The sequence below is a fragment of the Chiloscyllium plagiosum genome, chromosome 28 (assembly GCF_004010195.1).
Source record: "Chiloscyllium plagiosum isolate BGI_BamShark_2017 chromosome 28, ASM401019v2, whole genome shotgun sequence".
Classification (NCBI taxonomy): Eukaryota; Metazoa; Chordata; class Chondrichthyes; order Orectolobiformes; family Hemiscylliidae; genus Chiloscyllium; species Chiloscyllium plagiosum.
In genome coordinates this window covers 10,004,905-10,019,709 of record NC_057737.1, presented here as the reverse complement: position 1 = coordinate 10,019,709, position 14,805 = coordinate 10,004,905, and the positions used below count along the sequence as shown (strand labels likewise).

General features: G+C 40.5%; 1 protein-coding gene across 10 annotated transcripts in view; it reads left to right on the top strand.

Annotated features, from left to right (window-relative positions):
* Positions 1 to 14,805, top strand: part of nf1a (neurofibromin 1a) — a 334,372-nt gene that overhangs the window by 277,679 nt on the left and 41,888 nt on the right. For all 10 annotated transcript variants that reach the window (XM_043718253.1, XM_043718251.1, XM_043718246.1 and 7 more), the window contains 4 exons: positions 639 to 700; positions 2,212 to 2,326; positions 8,608 to 8,709; positions 14,484 to 14,624. In XM_043718253.1, coding sequence (XP_043574188.1) covers positions 639 to 700; positions 2,212 to 2,326; positions 8,608 to 8,709; positions 14,484 to 14,624 — 420 coding nt within the window. The remainder of the gene's footprint in view (positions 1 to 638; positions 701 to 2,211; positions 2,327 to 8,607; positions 8,710 to 14,483; positions 14,625 to 14,805) is intronic.

Sequence of the window (14,805 nt, the reverse complement as noted above, 5' to 3'; positions counted from 1 at the left end):
AAACTAATTCTCTAAAGTCCTTTAATGAAGGAAATTTTATCTGGTCTGGCCTGCATGTGACTGCAAACCCACAGTGATGTGGTTGACTCTTAATTGTGTTTGAGGAATTCGGAATAGGCAATAAATGCTGCCTAGCTAGCAATTCCTATGCTCAGGAATTAATTTTTTTTGAAGTATTTTTGCTAGCTGTCACCTTACTCTTTGACGTGCTTGAATGGTCAGAATGCAGTAAGATTTGTGACCAGCTGTTATGCGTATAATAGAATCAAAAACAGAACTTGCTGGAAAAGCTCAGCAGGTCTGTTCTGAGGAAGGGTCACTTAACCCAAAATGTTAACACTGATTTCTCTCCACAGATACAGAATTTTTCCAGCAGTTTCTATTTTTGTTTGATTTTCAGCATCTGCAGTTTTTCATTATTTTGTGAAAATAACAGACCTTTGTATTAAAAAAAAAGTAGTATTAGCCTAGTTTATCTCCCGACTAGGCATTGATCAAATAAATGTGCTCATAAAGAATTCCTGGGTTACTAAAAGTCAGCGGGATAAAATGTTAACTAATGCAATAATTTATGATATTGTAGAAGAATTGGAATGTTGTCAGAGTTGTAATCTTGCAATAATCAATGGTTTTTTTAGGCATGTATGAGAGATATACCGACCTGCAAGTGGCTAGACCAGTGGACAGAATTAGCACAAAAGTGAGTTTTTGCGACCCATTGTGCACCTTTTTTCTGTGTATTGTTTCTGAGCTTTGCAGTGTACTTTTTTATAACTGTTATTACTCCATTAATTCTCTCCTCCACCCACACCATCCCTGCCCATGCTTGCACTTTCACCCACATAATGCACCTACCTTTCATACCCACACACCCTTCCCCTCACTGGTCCTATCAGATTGTGTCACCAGTGCCCAGAATACAAGGAACTGAATCTTCTGTTCTCAAATCTTTACCAGTGCTCTTCCCAAGCACCTTCAGATGTTTTTCCTATTTTTTTTCAATAACATGGTTTGAGAGCAACCTAATGCCTTGCATCTCTGCTACCTTAACTGAAATGATAAATTACTTGATGGTGTCTGATAGTCAAATAGACTATGAAAACAATGTATACTAGAATTAGGTGACAATGAAGAAAACTTCATTGACCAAACTACTTTGCATCTTTCTAACCATTTTCCCTCAAGCATTTCAAAATTTCTTGCTGTTCCAAACTCTGCATTGGAGCTGAAAAGTTTTCTTTTCAAGTAAACTTCTCAAGGAGAAGTTTTGATATTAACTGCTGTGTTGCCACCAAGTTCTCAAAGAGAAGTTTTGATATTAACTGCTGTGTCGCCACCAAGTTGAAATTAGAGAGCTCCTGTAGCCAGAAAGAAAGTCCACTTTTGTTTATTGACTTATTTATTTGCTCATAGTGCGTAGGCTGGCCAACATTTATTAGGCAGAAGTGGATACTGCATATGCTGGAGATTAGAATCAAGGTTAGAGTGGTGCTGGAAAAGCACAGCAGGTCAGGCAGCATCCTAGGAGCAGGAAAATCGACGTTTTGGGCAAAAGCCCATCATCAGTAATCAGCTTTTGCCCGGAAGGTTGATTTTCCTGCTCCTCAGATGTTGCCTGACCTGCTGTGCATTTCCAGCATCACTCTAATCTTGGCCAGCATTTATTATCTATCCTGAGCTGACCTTGAAAAGGTAGTGATGAGCTACTACCTTGAGCTGCTGTATCTACATATTATAGGTTGACCCACAGTGCCCTTTGGGAGGGAATTTCAAGATTTTGACTGAAGAACAGTGACTTATTTCCAAGAATAGCTCTCAACTTACTTTATATGCTAAAGTTTTGGAGGGAACCATTGGCACCAGCACAAATGAGTCCGTCACTTTGTGGGTTCTCCAGAAGAGAGAAGAAAGTCTGGACCTGCTGGAGAAGGTAGCCAATGTGCTCTCTTTGCAACGGGGTCGAGAATGCTGGGTGATGTGTTCTCTCCAGTTTTTGGGTAGGAGCTGACTGAATTCCAGTTGTACTGACAGCAAGATCAGTTTGGCTAACTGGGAAACAACAGAGTGTTGAAGCAACAATCATCTCACTTTTTGTGTTTAACATTTGTGCGTGATTCCCATATTTTAACTATTTTGATACTTACACAATGCATTGTCTGGTAATACTGGGGCTTTGTCTTATTCTTTATCAATTGTTCTTGATCTGCATAGATTTGCATTCCAGTACAACCCATCTCTTCAACCAAGAGCGCTTGTTGTCTTTGGATGTATCAGTAAGCGAGTTACTCATGGGCAAATTAAACAGATCATTCGGATCCTCAGCAAGGTGAGTTTGAAACATTTCTTTGACTTCCTGCAATCTCTGCAGTGCATTATAAGCTGAAGTTTATAAAGCTATAAATAGTTATCAGAACACACAGGAGTATTATGTCTAATAAATGCAGGGTTTTTTTCATTCCCAAACCTGACCATTGATGCTAAGTGCAGTACTTAAGGTTTTGTAGACTCAGTATTCAAATCCCACAATGACCATTGGTGAAATCAAAATCATGCACCATCAGCAGAAAAGATGAAGAGGAAAACCAAGCTGATTCACCCATCTCTACCTGCAATTCTTAATTTCACACAAGGTTTTTGACATCAGTACACCATGAACTGACCCAACCGTTGCTACTTTCTTCCAAATCCCAAAAATTAAAGTAATTTTTATCCAAATTCTGAGTTGCTTGCAACAGAAATTTTGGGGTCTGACCCTCTGAAAAATACCACACTGAGGTTTTACTTTAATATTTTCTTCTGTTTGTCAGCAACAGAACTGCAACTCCTCCAGTGCAAAGCTGGCAGCACACCTGAACCGGTATTTCCTAGCATGTATCCATTCTGCCACTCTGCACCTCTAGAGTGAACAGCAACCGAAAAGATATGTTGAATGTAAGCAATATAGGATGATGTTAGCAATACTTAAGGGATTGGAGAACTGAGCTGGTGGTGGATCATGAATACCTTTGTGTGCCAGCAAGTGCTTACTGTATCGTTTCACAAATGCTCTGTGCCTTTTCACTTTGCACAGAAAGTAAGAACAACTTGTTTTTATTGTGTTGGCAGAACAGGAGGGAATTGTTGGGAGTACTTCGTTCCTGTGGACTGACAGCTTGTGTTAATTTGCAGTGTCACCTGTTTGAGGACTAATTGATCTTGAACTGCATGGGGTGAAGGAATGTGTAAAGGAAGTTGCTACTGTATTCAGCGGGACCAAGGAACGTTTTGTGTTGAAAGAGTGACTGCTGTTTTATCATTCAGATTCCTTTTATTTTTGTTTTGCCCTTCTACCTATCTCATTGGGACTGGCTGCATGGTACTTTAGATTGATGGTTAACTGATTTTGTCATAAAATCCCTGTAAGCTTAGTATACAATTTGTGATGATTTGAACAATGTAAATAGTCAGTTTGCTGTTTTAAAAATTTGATGTTCCCTGAGGAGCAATGAATAAAATTCCTCCATAAGCCAGCTAGTGTAACTAACAGAATTACGAATTTTCCTTTGCACAATTTTTTCCGTTAGGATTGACAGAACTAAGATGCAATTCCTGGAGCATTACTGAAAACATAGAGTTTGTGAGTGAATCTTAGCCTTCCAGTGTTGAAATTATCCTAGAATGGAGGATATTTTATGAATATTGAAGAGCGTAAAAACACTCTTGTTTGGGTATAGATGTTGTTTAACCAACCAGTCACACACAGTTGTTCACCAAATTATATGCACTGTTCACCTTAACTGAAAGCTACATGATATGCATGGGAGAGGTGAAAAACCAAACCCAATTAAAGCTTCATGCGTTCTGGACACAGACACATTGGGATATCTGGACCTAACTCTTCAGTTTCCTCACTTGATCCTTGCAAATGAAATGCACCCAACTCAAAACAATTTGATTAACGATTTGAGTGTTTAATAATCAGATCTGTTCAAGTTCTGTAGTTAACATTTTTATTGTGCCACTTTGCAATATTTGTAGGCTTTGGTTAGTGATATTCCGCACCAAATACTGTTTCAAAGATTTAGTTCTTGTCTTTCGAAGCCTTCGCAACTTTGTACCTTCCTGAAGTTTTATATCCTTGTTCACACCTGTACTGCCTGACTTTACATCTACTGCACCGTTAGTGACAAAGCTTTCAGTTGTCTTTGCTTCCAAATTCTCGAACACCTTATGTAGTTCTTGCCATCTTTGAAAATGTACTTTAAATCCTATTATGTTGTGCTTTATGACCTCACCAGACCTTTGCTATTCTTTGAGTGTGGTTCTCAACCATGGCATGCTTTCTGTATGGATGGTTATATTTGAATACAAGATGTTTTGGAAAATCTCTCATCAATTGTTTTGCACTATCAACATCAGATAACCAGTTACTTAAAGAAATGTGCGTAAACAGGATATGTGCATTTTATGTAAAATAGCCATTCCATTTTCACAACATGTTAAAAAACACATAGTTCCCAGGTAACTACAGAAATAGAATTTTGGTGGTCTATTTGAAAAGACTAACTCAGCTTAAGGCAACTATATAAACCAAGAGAAAAAGAGAAAGAAAATAACTTTAGTTTCAGATGGTAGGGGATTATTAATCCTTTCTCAGATCTACCTCAAGCTAACGCCTACCCCACCAATCACTAATACCCTGATGGTTGCAGTTAAAACACCAAACCAGATTCTGATATTGCTTCACTCCTGCCACTCATCAAAGTAAGATCATATCTTGCTCTCCAAAAATGTTTTCACATTTTTTTTTGTAAGAATTTAGTTTGGTTTTTAGATGGTTCTAAACTGAAAACTACAGATCAAATTCTGAACTACCTGACTTGAGCAGGGCCTTTTCAAGGATTCCAGTGGAAGAACAACTAAACAAAGGACCAGCAGAGCTGGCAAAAGTGAATTGGCAAATCAGAGAAGGATATGTCAATAAACACATGATGGCACACATTTAAAGAGGTTTTTGCGAATATACAGACTAGGTGCATTCCAGCGAGTAACAAAAATTGCAAGGGTAAGAGCCAGCATCCATGATTAACTATAAATGTTAGACAGTGTCAAACTGAAAGTATATAATTGTGCAAAGATAGGTGGCAGGGAAGAAGATTGTATAGAATATAAAGCTCAACAAAGAATCACTAAAACATTAATAAAGAACAAAAAAAAGCAAGTTAGCCAGAAATATAAAAACAGATGTCTGAATTTCTATTAATATTTAAAAAGGCGTTAACGAAATTAACATTGGCACTGTAGAAAGTGAGTGTGGAAAATTGATAACACAAAGTAGAAAGATGGCTAATGAATTAAGTTATTTTACATCAGTTATCATTTTAGAGGATGTAAATAACATCCCAGGTACAACTGTAAACCAGGTAATGGAAAGGAGGGAGAAACTCAGTAAAATGATGATAGCTATGAGAAGTGGTACTGAGTAAATTGTTGGAGCTGCGAGCTGACAAGTGCCTGAGTATTGATAGGCTTCATCCTAAGGTCATAAAAGAATGGCTGGTGTGATAGTTGATGCACTGGTTTTAACTTCAAAATTTGGCATCAGCCTCAATTAATTGAAAGATAGCAAATGTAAATCTTTTATTCAAAAAGAAAGGGAGACAGAAAGCACAAAACCACAATCTACTTAGCTTAACACCTACCACAGGGAAACTTTCTCCTCTTATTAAAGAAGAGGGGGGGGGAACCTAAGGGGCTACTGTTTCACGCAGAGGGTGGTGCATGTATGGAGCTGCCAGAGGAAGTGGTGGTGGCTGGTACAGTTACAACATTTAAAAGGCATCGGAATCCCCATATTGGCAAATGGGACAAGATTAGGTTTGGATATCTGGTCAGCATGGACAAATTGGACCGAAGGGTCTGTTTGCATGCTGTATAGTTTTGTAACAGGACACTTGGATAAGTTGGAGGTTATCAGACATCATTCTATTGCTCATTCTATTGCTCATTCTATTGCTCATTCTATTGGAGTTCTTTGAGGCAGTAACATGTACTTTGTGGATAAAGGGTAATTGGTGAATATGCTGTACTTAGATTTCTAGAAAGCATTTGGTATGATGCAACAACAAAGGTGACTGTGGTAAATAAAAGTTCATAGGGTAGGAGATAGCAAGAAGTCGATAGCCTGGCTTTTGGAAGGAGAGAGTTCTTATTCAGATTAGCAAAATGTAATAAGTGTTTTTCCTCAAGGATTGGTGCTGGAACTGCAACTATTTACAATTTATATAAATGACTTGGATGAAGGAATTAAAGATATGGCTGCCACACTTGCTGGCAGCACTAAGGTTGGGAGGAAAGAAAGTTTGAAGAGAACATGAGGTTACAAAAGATACTGTTAATCTAAATGAGTAGGAAAAGTGGCAAATGAAAAATCATGTTGGAAAATGTGAAGTCTGTTTGAGCAAGAAGAAAACAGCATGTTTAAATGGTGAAATTTTGCAGAGTTCTAAGATGCAGGGGGACGTAAGTTTCTCTGTGCATGAAACACAAAGGTTAGTAGGCAGGTATAACAAGTAATCAGGAAAGCTAATAGAATAATTGAATACGAAAGTAGGAAGATTATGCTTGAGTTATGAAGGTTTACTAGACCTGGTCAGGTTAGGCTTGTGCATACTGGTATTTAGAACAGTATGAGGTTTTTTTTGGTTGAATCATGAAAAATCCTGTAGAACCTCGCTCTACCTCACCCCAGCCAACCCGATCGCACCCCAGCCGACCCGATCGCACCCCTGCTCTCACATTTTATAAGGTTCCACATGGCAGACTAGTTAAAAATGTAAAAGCCCTTGAAATACAGGGTAATGTGTCAAATTGGACCCAAAGTTGGCTTAATGACAGGAAATGAAGAGTAATGGTCAATGGCTGCCATTGCAAATGGAAAACTCTTTCAAGTGATGCTCCCCAGGGCTAGGTGTTGGGGCCCTTGTTGTTTATTTAATACCTCATCGATTTGGACTTTAACATCGGGGTAACAATTGGGAAATTTGCAGATGACCCACAAAATGGCTGTGTGGTGCATGGTGTAGTGGAAAGCTCTGTAATGATATAGATGGGTGGGTGGAGTGGGCAGGAAGGCACCAGCTAGAATTCATCTCTGTTAAGTATGAGGCAATGTATTTAGGGAGGTCAAACAGTAGAAAGGAATACACAATCAGTGGGAATATTCTGAGAGGGATTGATGAGTTGAAAGATCTTGGTGCGCAACTGCACAGATCCCTAAAGATAGCAGTACAGGTAGCTAAGGTTGTAAAGAAGGCATATGGAATGCTCTCCTTTGGTAGAGGTGTACAATACGAAACTAGGGATATATGATGAAACTGTATAAGGCAGTGGTGAAGTCACAATTGGAGAATTGTGTGCTAGAATTAGGGGTCGGTGGTTAAAAATCAGGGGTCAACCATTTATAACAGATGACGTGAAATTTCTTCTCCAAAGGTCATGAGGCTTTGGAGCTCTCCCTTAAAAGTTGGTTGAGACACAGTCCATCAATATTTATGAGGTGGGTAAATTTTTGTTCAGCAAGTGGTTACAAGGTTGTCAGCAGTTGGCACAGATGGATTTGAGGTTACAGTCCAATCAACCATGACCTTATTGAAAGTTGGAGCAGGTGTGAGGGGCTGAGTGACGACTCCTCGTGATCCATATGTTTCATTTTTTAAAAGTGACAAGCCATAGCTCTTGCAGGAGAAAGTGAGGACTGCAGATGCTGGAGATCAGAGCTGAAAATGTGTTGCTGGAAAAGCGCAGCAGGTCAGGCACATCCAAGGAGCTGGAGAATCGACGATTCGGGCATGAGACCTTCTTCAGGAAAGGGCGTTCTTCAGCCCTTCTTCACCTCATCTGTTATTCCTGAAGAAGGGCTCATGCCCGAAACGTCGATTCTCCTGCTCCTTGGATGCTGCCTGACCACCTGCGCTTTTCCAGCCACACATTTTCAGCATAGCTCTTACAGGGCAGGTTTAACTTTTGTATAACTGATTGTCTGCAATTAATAATTCAGACCTATTTGGACCTAGAAAAATAATAATCTTGTCACCATATCAAATTTCTCTGATGTCTTGAAAACTGAGATCACAGCAAGATAAACTAGTTAATATGTAGCCTGAAACGTGACCACTAACTTGGGAGTCAAATGTTTGGCTGTTTTAATTTTCAGATTGGCAGTGAGTAATTCCAGTGTCAAGGAACAAAGAAGTGTTGAGGTCAGGAGAGTGTTTGGATTATATGTATCAATTAGCATGGTGACTGCTACTTGAGGAATTTTCTGTGTTCTATGTCTCACTCCTGTTCTATGCTAAATGTTGGAATACAGACTTTTCATCCTGTATCCCCTTACCTCTTTATCATATTGGTAAGATTGAGTTTGACTGGACCTCACCTCGTTTTAAATGATTAACATGAAACCACTCTGTAAAGGCACTGTCACCCAGAGTGTGTAACCATTTAACAGAAATGGACATGGAGGTTTCCTGCCACTGCGGTCACTCACTTGAGTGAAAACAAGTGTGTATGGTTTCTCTAACAAAGTCTAATAACTAACAATCGTGGCTTTTGTTTTTGTGTACACAGGGTCTAGAGAGTTGCCTGAAAGGTCCTGATAACCACAACAGCCAAGTTTTGATAGAAGCAACTGTCATTGCACTCACCAAGCTCCAGCCACTGTTAAACAAGGTAAATGCAAAATGCAAGCAAATGGTTGTCAGAAATGTCGTCTGCAAAGAAGAAAATTGCAGGGCCTGGGGCATACATCAATGCTCAGCTATCTTTTCTGTCTTTAAGTACATATTTTTCAGAAGTGTAGATCCTACGAAGTTTATTTGTCAAAAATATAACAAGCTTAAAAGCAAAAGATGTAAATGAAGATTGGAAAAACAAGTATGTGTGTAATGTAGCAAGGCCCACAGACAGCAAAGAGATGTGCAGAACTGAAATAATAGTTGTTGAAGAAGTTGAATTTCACTCTGCCTTAGAGTTACATTGTAAGAAAATACTATGTCATGTTTGTCTTCCTTTCAAAAGACCAGAAGCAATGTGTGGTGTTGGATGTGTTGTGTGTAAACCATAGATGAAACCATAGCAATCTTGCCTCTGATTCACAACGTTTTGGATTCATGCTCCACTCACAGAGCACAGGAATGAATGCTAATGATCCTGTGTGGTCCTTGGAGAGAGCTACATTCATGGAGATGCTATCTTTTGGGTGAGACACAGGCCAGCTCTCTGTTAGCTCCCTCAACTCGACATGCAAAATCCCATTTCACGATGTTTAAAAAGAGCAGGTGGGTTGACCCTGCATACCTGGCCAATATTTACTCCTCAATGAATGTCATTAAACAGATTGTTAAGACATTATCAGATTGCTGTTTGTGAGTTTTCTGCACACAAATTGTCTACAGCATTTCCTAAAATACAACAGTAACCACACGACTAGCTTGAAAGGGTTTTGATGTTTTCTGAAGGATGTGAGGGCATAGGAGAATGCAGAAAAGATTCAGGAGAACAGTTCTAGAGATATTAATCTTCAATTAATCCTTGGATTGGAGAAGCTGAGGGCATTGTCTATTGAATGAAAAAAAAACTTGAGAGGAGATTTGCTAGAGATTTCAAAATGATGAGGACAGGACACAGCAAATGGGCCAAACATTGTTTCCATTACTGGAAGGATCAAGACTGGAGGATATCAATTAGGAAGCACTGGTGACTTAGAGTCATAGAGATGTACAGCATGGAAACAGACCCTTCGGTCCAACCCGACCATGCCGACCAGATATCCCAACCCAATCTAGTCCCACCTGCCAGCATCCGGCCCATATCCCTCCAAACCCTTCCTATTCATATACCCATCCAAGTGCCTCTTAAATGTTGCAATTGTACCAGCCTCCACCACTTCCTCTGGCAGCTCATTCCATATACGTACCACCCTCTGCGTGAAAAGGTTGCCCCTTAGGCCTCTTTTATATCTTTCCCCTCTCACCTAAACCTATGCCCTCTAGTTCTGGACTCCCCCATCCCAGGGAAAAGACTTTGTCTATTTATCCTATCCATGCCCATCGTAATTTTGTAAACCTCTCTATAAGGTTACCCCTCAGCCTCCCACGCTCCAGGGAAAACATCCCCAGCCTGTTCAGCCTCTCCCTGTAGCTCAGATCCTCCAACCCTGGAAACATCCTTGTAAATTTTTTCTGAACCCTTTCAAGTTTCACAACATCCTTCCAATAGGAAGGAGACCAGAATTGCATGCAATATTCCAACAGTGGCCGAACAAATGTCCCGTACAGCTACAGCATGACCTCCCAACTCCTGTACTCAATACTCTGACCACTAAAGGAAAGCATACCAAACGCCTTCCTCACTATCCTATCAACCTGCGACTCCACTTTCAAGGACCTATGAACCTCCACTCCAGGTCTCTCTGTCCAGCAACACTCCCTAGGACCTTACCATTAAGTGTATAAGTCCTGCTAAGATTTGCTTTCCCAAAATGGAGCACCTCGCATTTATCCAAATTAAATTCCATTTGCCACTTCTCAGCCATTTGGTCTAGATCCTGTTGTAATCTGAGGTAACCCTCTTCGCTGTCCACTACACCTCCAATTTTGGTGTCATCTGCAAACTTACTAACTGTACCTCTTATGCTCACATCCAAATCATTTATGTAAATGACATAAAGTAGAGAACCCAGCACCGATCCTTGTGGGCACTCCACTGGGTCACAGGCCTCCAGTCTGAAAAACAACCCTCCACCACCACCCTCAGTCTTCCACCTTTGAGCCAGTTCTGTATCCAAATGGCTAGTTCTCCCTGTATTCCATGAGATCTAACCTTGCTAATCAGTCTCCCATGGGGAATCTTGTCAAACGCCTTACTGAAGTCCATATAGATCACATCTTCTGCTCTGCCCTCCTCAATATTCTTTGTTACTTCAAAAAACTGAATCAAGTTTGTGAGACATGATTTCCCACTCACAAAGCCATGTTGACTATCCCGATCAGTCCTTGCCTTTCCAAATATATCCTGTCCCTCAGGATTCCCTCCAACAACTTGCCCACCACCGACGTCAGGCACACCAGTCTATAGTTCCCTGGCTTGTCTTTACCGCCCTTCTTAAACAGTGGCACCACGTTAGCCAACTTTGAAAAACTTGGTTACAGCGCAACTAATACGGATGTGAAATGTACTGACTGTGTGGTGGAGGCGGATTCAATCATATCTTCAAAAAGAAAATTAAATCATCATTTGAACTGAAGAAATTTGGAGAGCCACAGGACATGCAGTAAACGTTTGGTATAAAAAGAATTGTGCGATCTGGTTGTGTTTTCTCTCCAGGTATTTCCAATCTTTAAAGTGAAATGATTCTGAAATATCCATTAGATTTGCTCGGAGTTTCTGTATGAGGACAGTATATAAACCATCGAAGATATGTAGATGTCATAATTTTGGCTGATATGGAGGAAAATCCATCAGAAGATTTTAAACTATAGTAATCAGGAGCGTGTAGTTTATCATGAAACTAAAGCAAAACCGTATGTGTAATGTAATGCTATTAAAGAGTTAAACCAAAATGCAAATCAGAATAAGACTTACACACTTAATGGTAAGGTTCTGGAGAGTGTGGCTGAACAAAGAGACCTTGGCGTGCAGGTTCATAGTTCAAAGTGGAGTCTCATGTAGATAGGATAGTGAAGAAGGCATTTAATGTGCTTTCCTTTTTTGGTTAGAGCACTGAGTACAGGAGTTGGGAGGTCATGTCATGGCTGTACAGGACATTGGTTAGGCCACTTTTGGAATATGCGTGCAATTCTGGATGGATGGACATTATGAAACTTGAAAGGATTCAGTAAAGAATTCCAAGTATGTTGCTAGATTGGAGGGTTAAAGCTATATGGAGAGGCTGACTAGGCTGGGGCTGTTTTCCCTGGAGCATCAGAGGCTGAGGAGTGACCTTACAGAGGTTTATAAAATCATGAGGGACATGGATAGGTTAAACAGACAAGGTCTTTTCCCTGGAGGTGGGGCGAGTCCAGAACTAGTGGGCAGAGGTTCCGGGTGAGAGGGGAAGGATTTAAAAGGGACCTAAGGACCAACGTTTTCATGCAAAGGGTGCATGGAATGAGGTCCCAGAGGAAGTGATGGAGGCTGGTGCAATTACAACATTTAAAAGGCATCTGGATAGGTATATGAATAGGAAGGGTTTTAAGGGATATGGGCCAAGTGTTGGCAAATGGGATTAGATGAATTTAGGATATCTGGTTGGCATGAACGATTTGGAACAAAGGGTCTCTTTTGGCGCTGTACATCTCTGTGACTCCTATAACAGTGGATTTGAATGGGAAAAAGAAAGAATCCTTTTCCATCTGAGTAGTTAACGTCTGATGAGAAAAATGATCAAGATGAGACATTAAAAACAAACCTTCACAAAAATGTCCGACATCTTTAGAAATGATACCATCTTTATGGAAAGCATAATGACATTATAAAAATTGCAATATGTGGTCAATGTTACTGTATGTGTAGAAGACAAAATAAACACAGGAAAGGTATAGTCTTGAGGATGTACTATGAGGATTATTTGGACAGCGCACTCAACTAATGAAGATTTGAAGAAAGTCCAAGTGTTCACCAAGAAACGCCTAGAATTCTTGGGCACCGACTTAGAACTGAGGATAGGAGAGCAAAAGAGAGACAAAGGAAGAAATACACCAACTGTTTTGGAAAGAGAAGCATGTTTGTGATTGCAGAACAATACCAAGATGTTAGCCAATTCGAGAGCCATGAATGTCGATTTTACAGGAGACGATGGACCAAGAGGCAGGGAAATGGGCTTGGGTGGCTTGTTCTTGCAGAGAGCTGGCACAAACATGATGGGCTAAATGGTTATCTCTTGTGCTGTGAGCTATTCTATAAATGCACATGAAATCCTGAAATCATCTGGAATTTGAATCAACTTGTGATTTTGATGGAGTAATCTTCCTAGTTAGACATTTGGACTAGTGGTTAAACTAGTGGTTAAAGAATTTTGTGTTTCTGCTTTTCTGTTGAAGCATTGCTACCTGTAATGTTTGCAGTGGGGAGCTAGTGGCCCAGATACCACACAAACTAGGTCACAAGCTTCAACTCCCAAACCACCTCTTTGGGGTTTCTGTGGTGTGTATGTATCAGAAGGTATGTGGGAATACAGTGTCGCCATTAAATCACTTGAGTGTTTATTTAGCTGTGAGGTAGGATTCAATCTGTCAAAATCTCCTGAGTTACCAGATTCAAAAAGTATAAATGAGTAAATACTGGTAAAACAGACGATCCCCTTTTTAAGGGGTGCACATGATCCATCAGCCATTATTTGAATTCTGAAATGCTGCTCTGTAGTTACCTGCAAGCCTTTATGCACTGCCTTTCCATATTCAATCCCCAAGAGAAATTACTTCTTGTTTTATACCTCAGCAAAGGGAATCCGAGCTAAGATTATGATTAAGTCATTTGCTTGGCAACTTCATCTGGGATCAGGTTGTTACGTACAAGGGCCAACCCAAAACCGAGAAAAAAGCTTCAGTCAATGCATTTTACTGATCTAAATGTGCTCGCTCTTTTCTTTGCAAATAGGCCTTTTATCTAAATAGCAACAGATTGGGAAAGAGGGAGGCACAACGACATTTGGGTGTCCTCATACACCAATTGTTTAAAGTAAGAGTGCAGGTGCATTGGGCAGTGAATGAGGCAAATGGGCTGTTGGTCTTCCTCGTGAAAGAATTTAGGTGTAGGAGCAGGAATGTCTTGCTGCAGTTGTACAAGGTCTTGGTGACACCACACCTGGAATATTGTGTGCAGTTTTCTTTTCTTTCTCTGTGGAAGGATGTTCTGAAAATGGAGGGGTTGCAATGAAAGTTTACCAGACTGAAATGGCAGGCTTATAGTATGAAGAAAAGCCAGATTAGTTGGGACTGTATTCACTGGAGTTTAGAAGAATCGGGGAGGATCTCCTAAAAACTTAGCACATTGTGGCAACTGGACAGAGTAAACACAGGTAGGATATTTCCAATGACCAGAAGTTTAGTTGCCACAGTTTAAGGGTATTGGTTGGCCCTTTAAGGCTGAATTGAGGAGAAATTTCTTTGACTCGAGAGTGGGGAACCTGTGAAATCCATTGCCACAGAAAGCGGTTGAGGTGAAAACATTGAATGTTTTCAAGAAGGAGATTGATTCTCTTGATGCCTAAGAATTATTTCAAAGTGTATGGGGTAGAAGCATGGCATGGGTATGAAGTTGGATGACCAGCTCCAAGTAGAGCAGCTCAAAGGACCAAATGGCATGCTCCTCTTTGGATATTCTGTGTTTCTGAGACTGGAAGCTAGGTCTACTTTTTGTGCATGTATATCTGTTCAGCAAATATCAACTGTAGAATTTATTTAATGGGAGCTTTCCTTCACTGACGACAAACCTTTCCTCAAAAGGACTCCAACATGCACAAAGCCCTCTTCTGGGTGGCAGTAGCAGTGTTGCAGCTGGATGAAGTCAACCTATACTCAGCTGGTACCGCATTGCTGGAACAGAACCTGCACACATTGGACAGTCTGAAAGTCTTCAATGACAAGGTGAGGTGACTGCTCATAATGTGTTTGTGCTAGTTTAAATGCTTGTGACCAGACCATGATCCCGGACCCACACCTCTCCCCTCTCTCTGACCAAATTACCCCTTCCGCTCTGTGTGCCTGTCTCTGTGATGCCCTCCCCCTGTCTCTGTGACATGCCCTCTCTTTTTCTCTCTGTGACTCT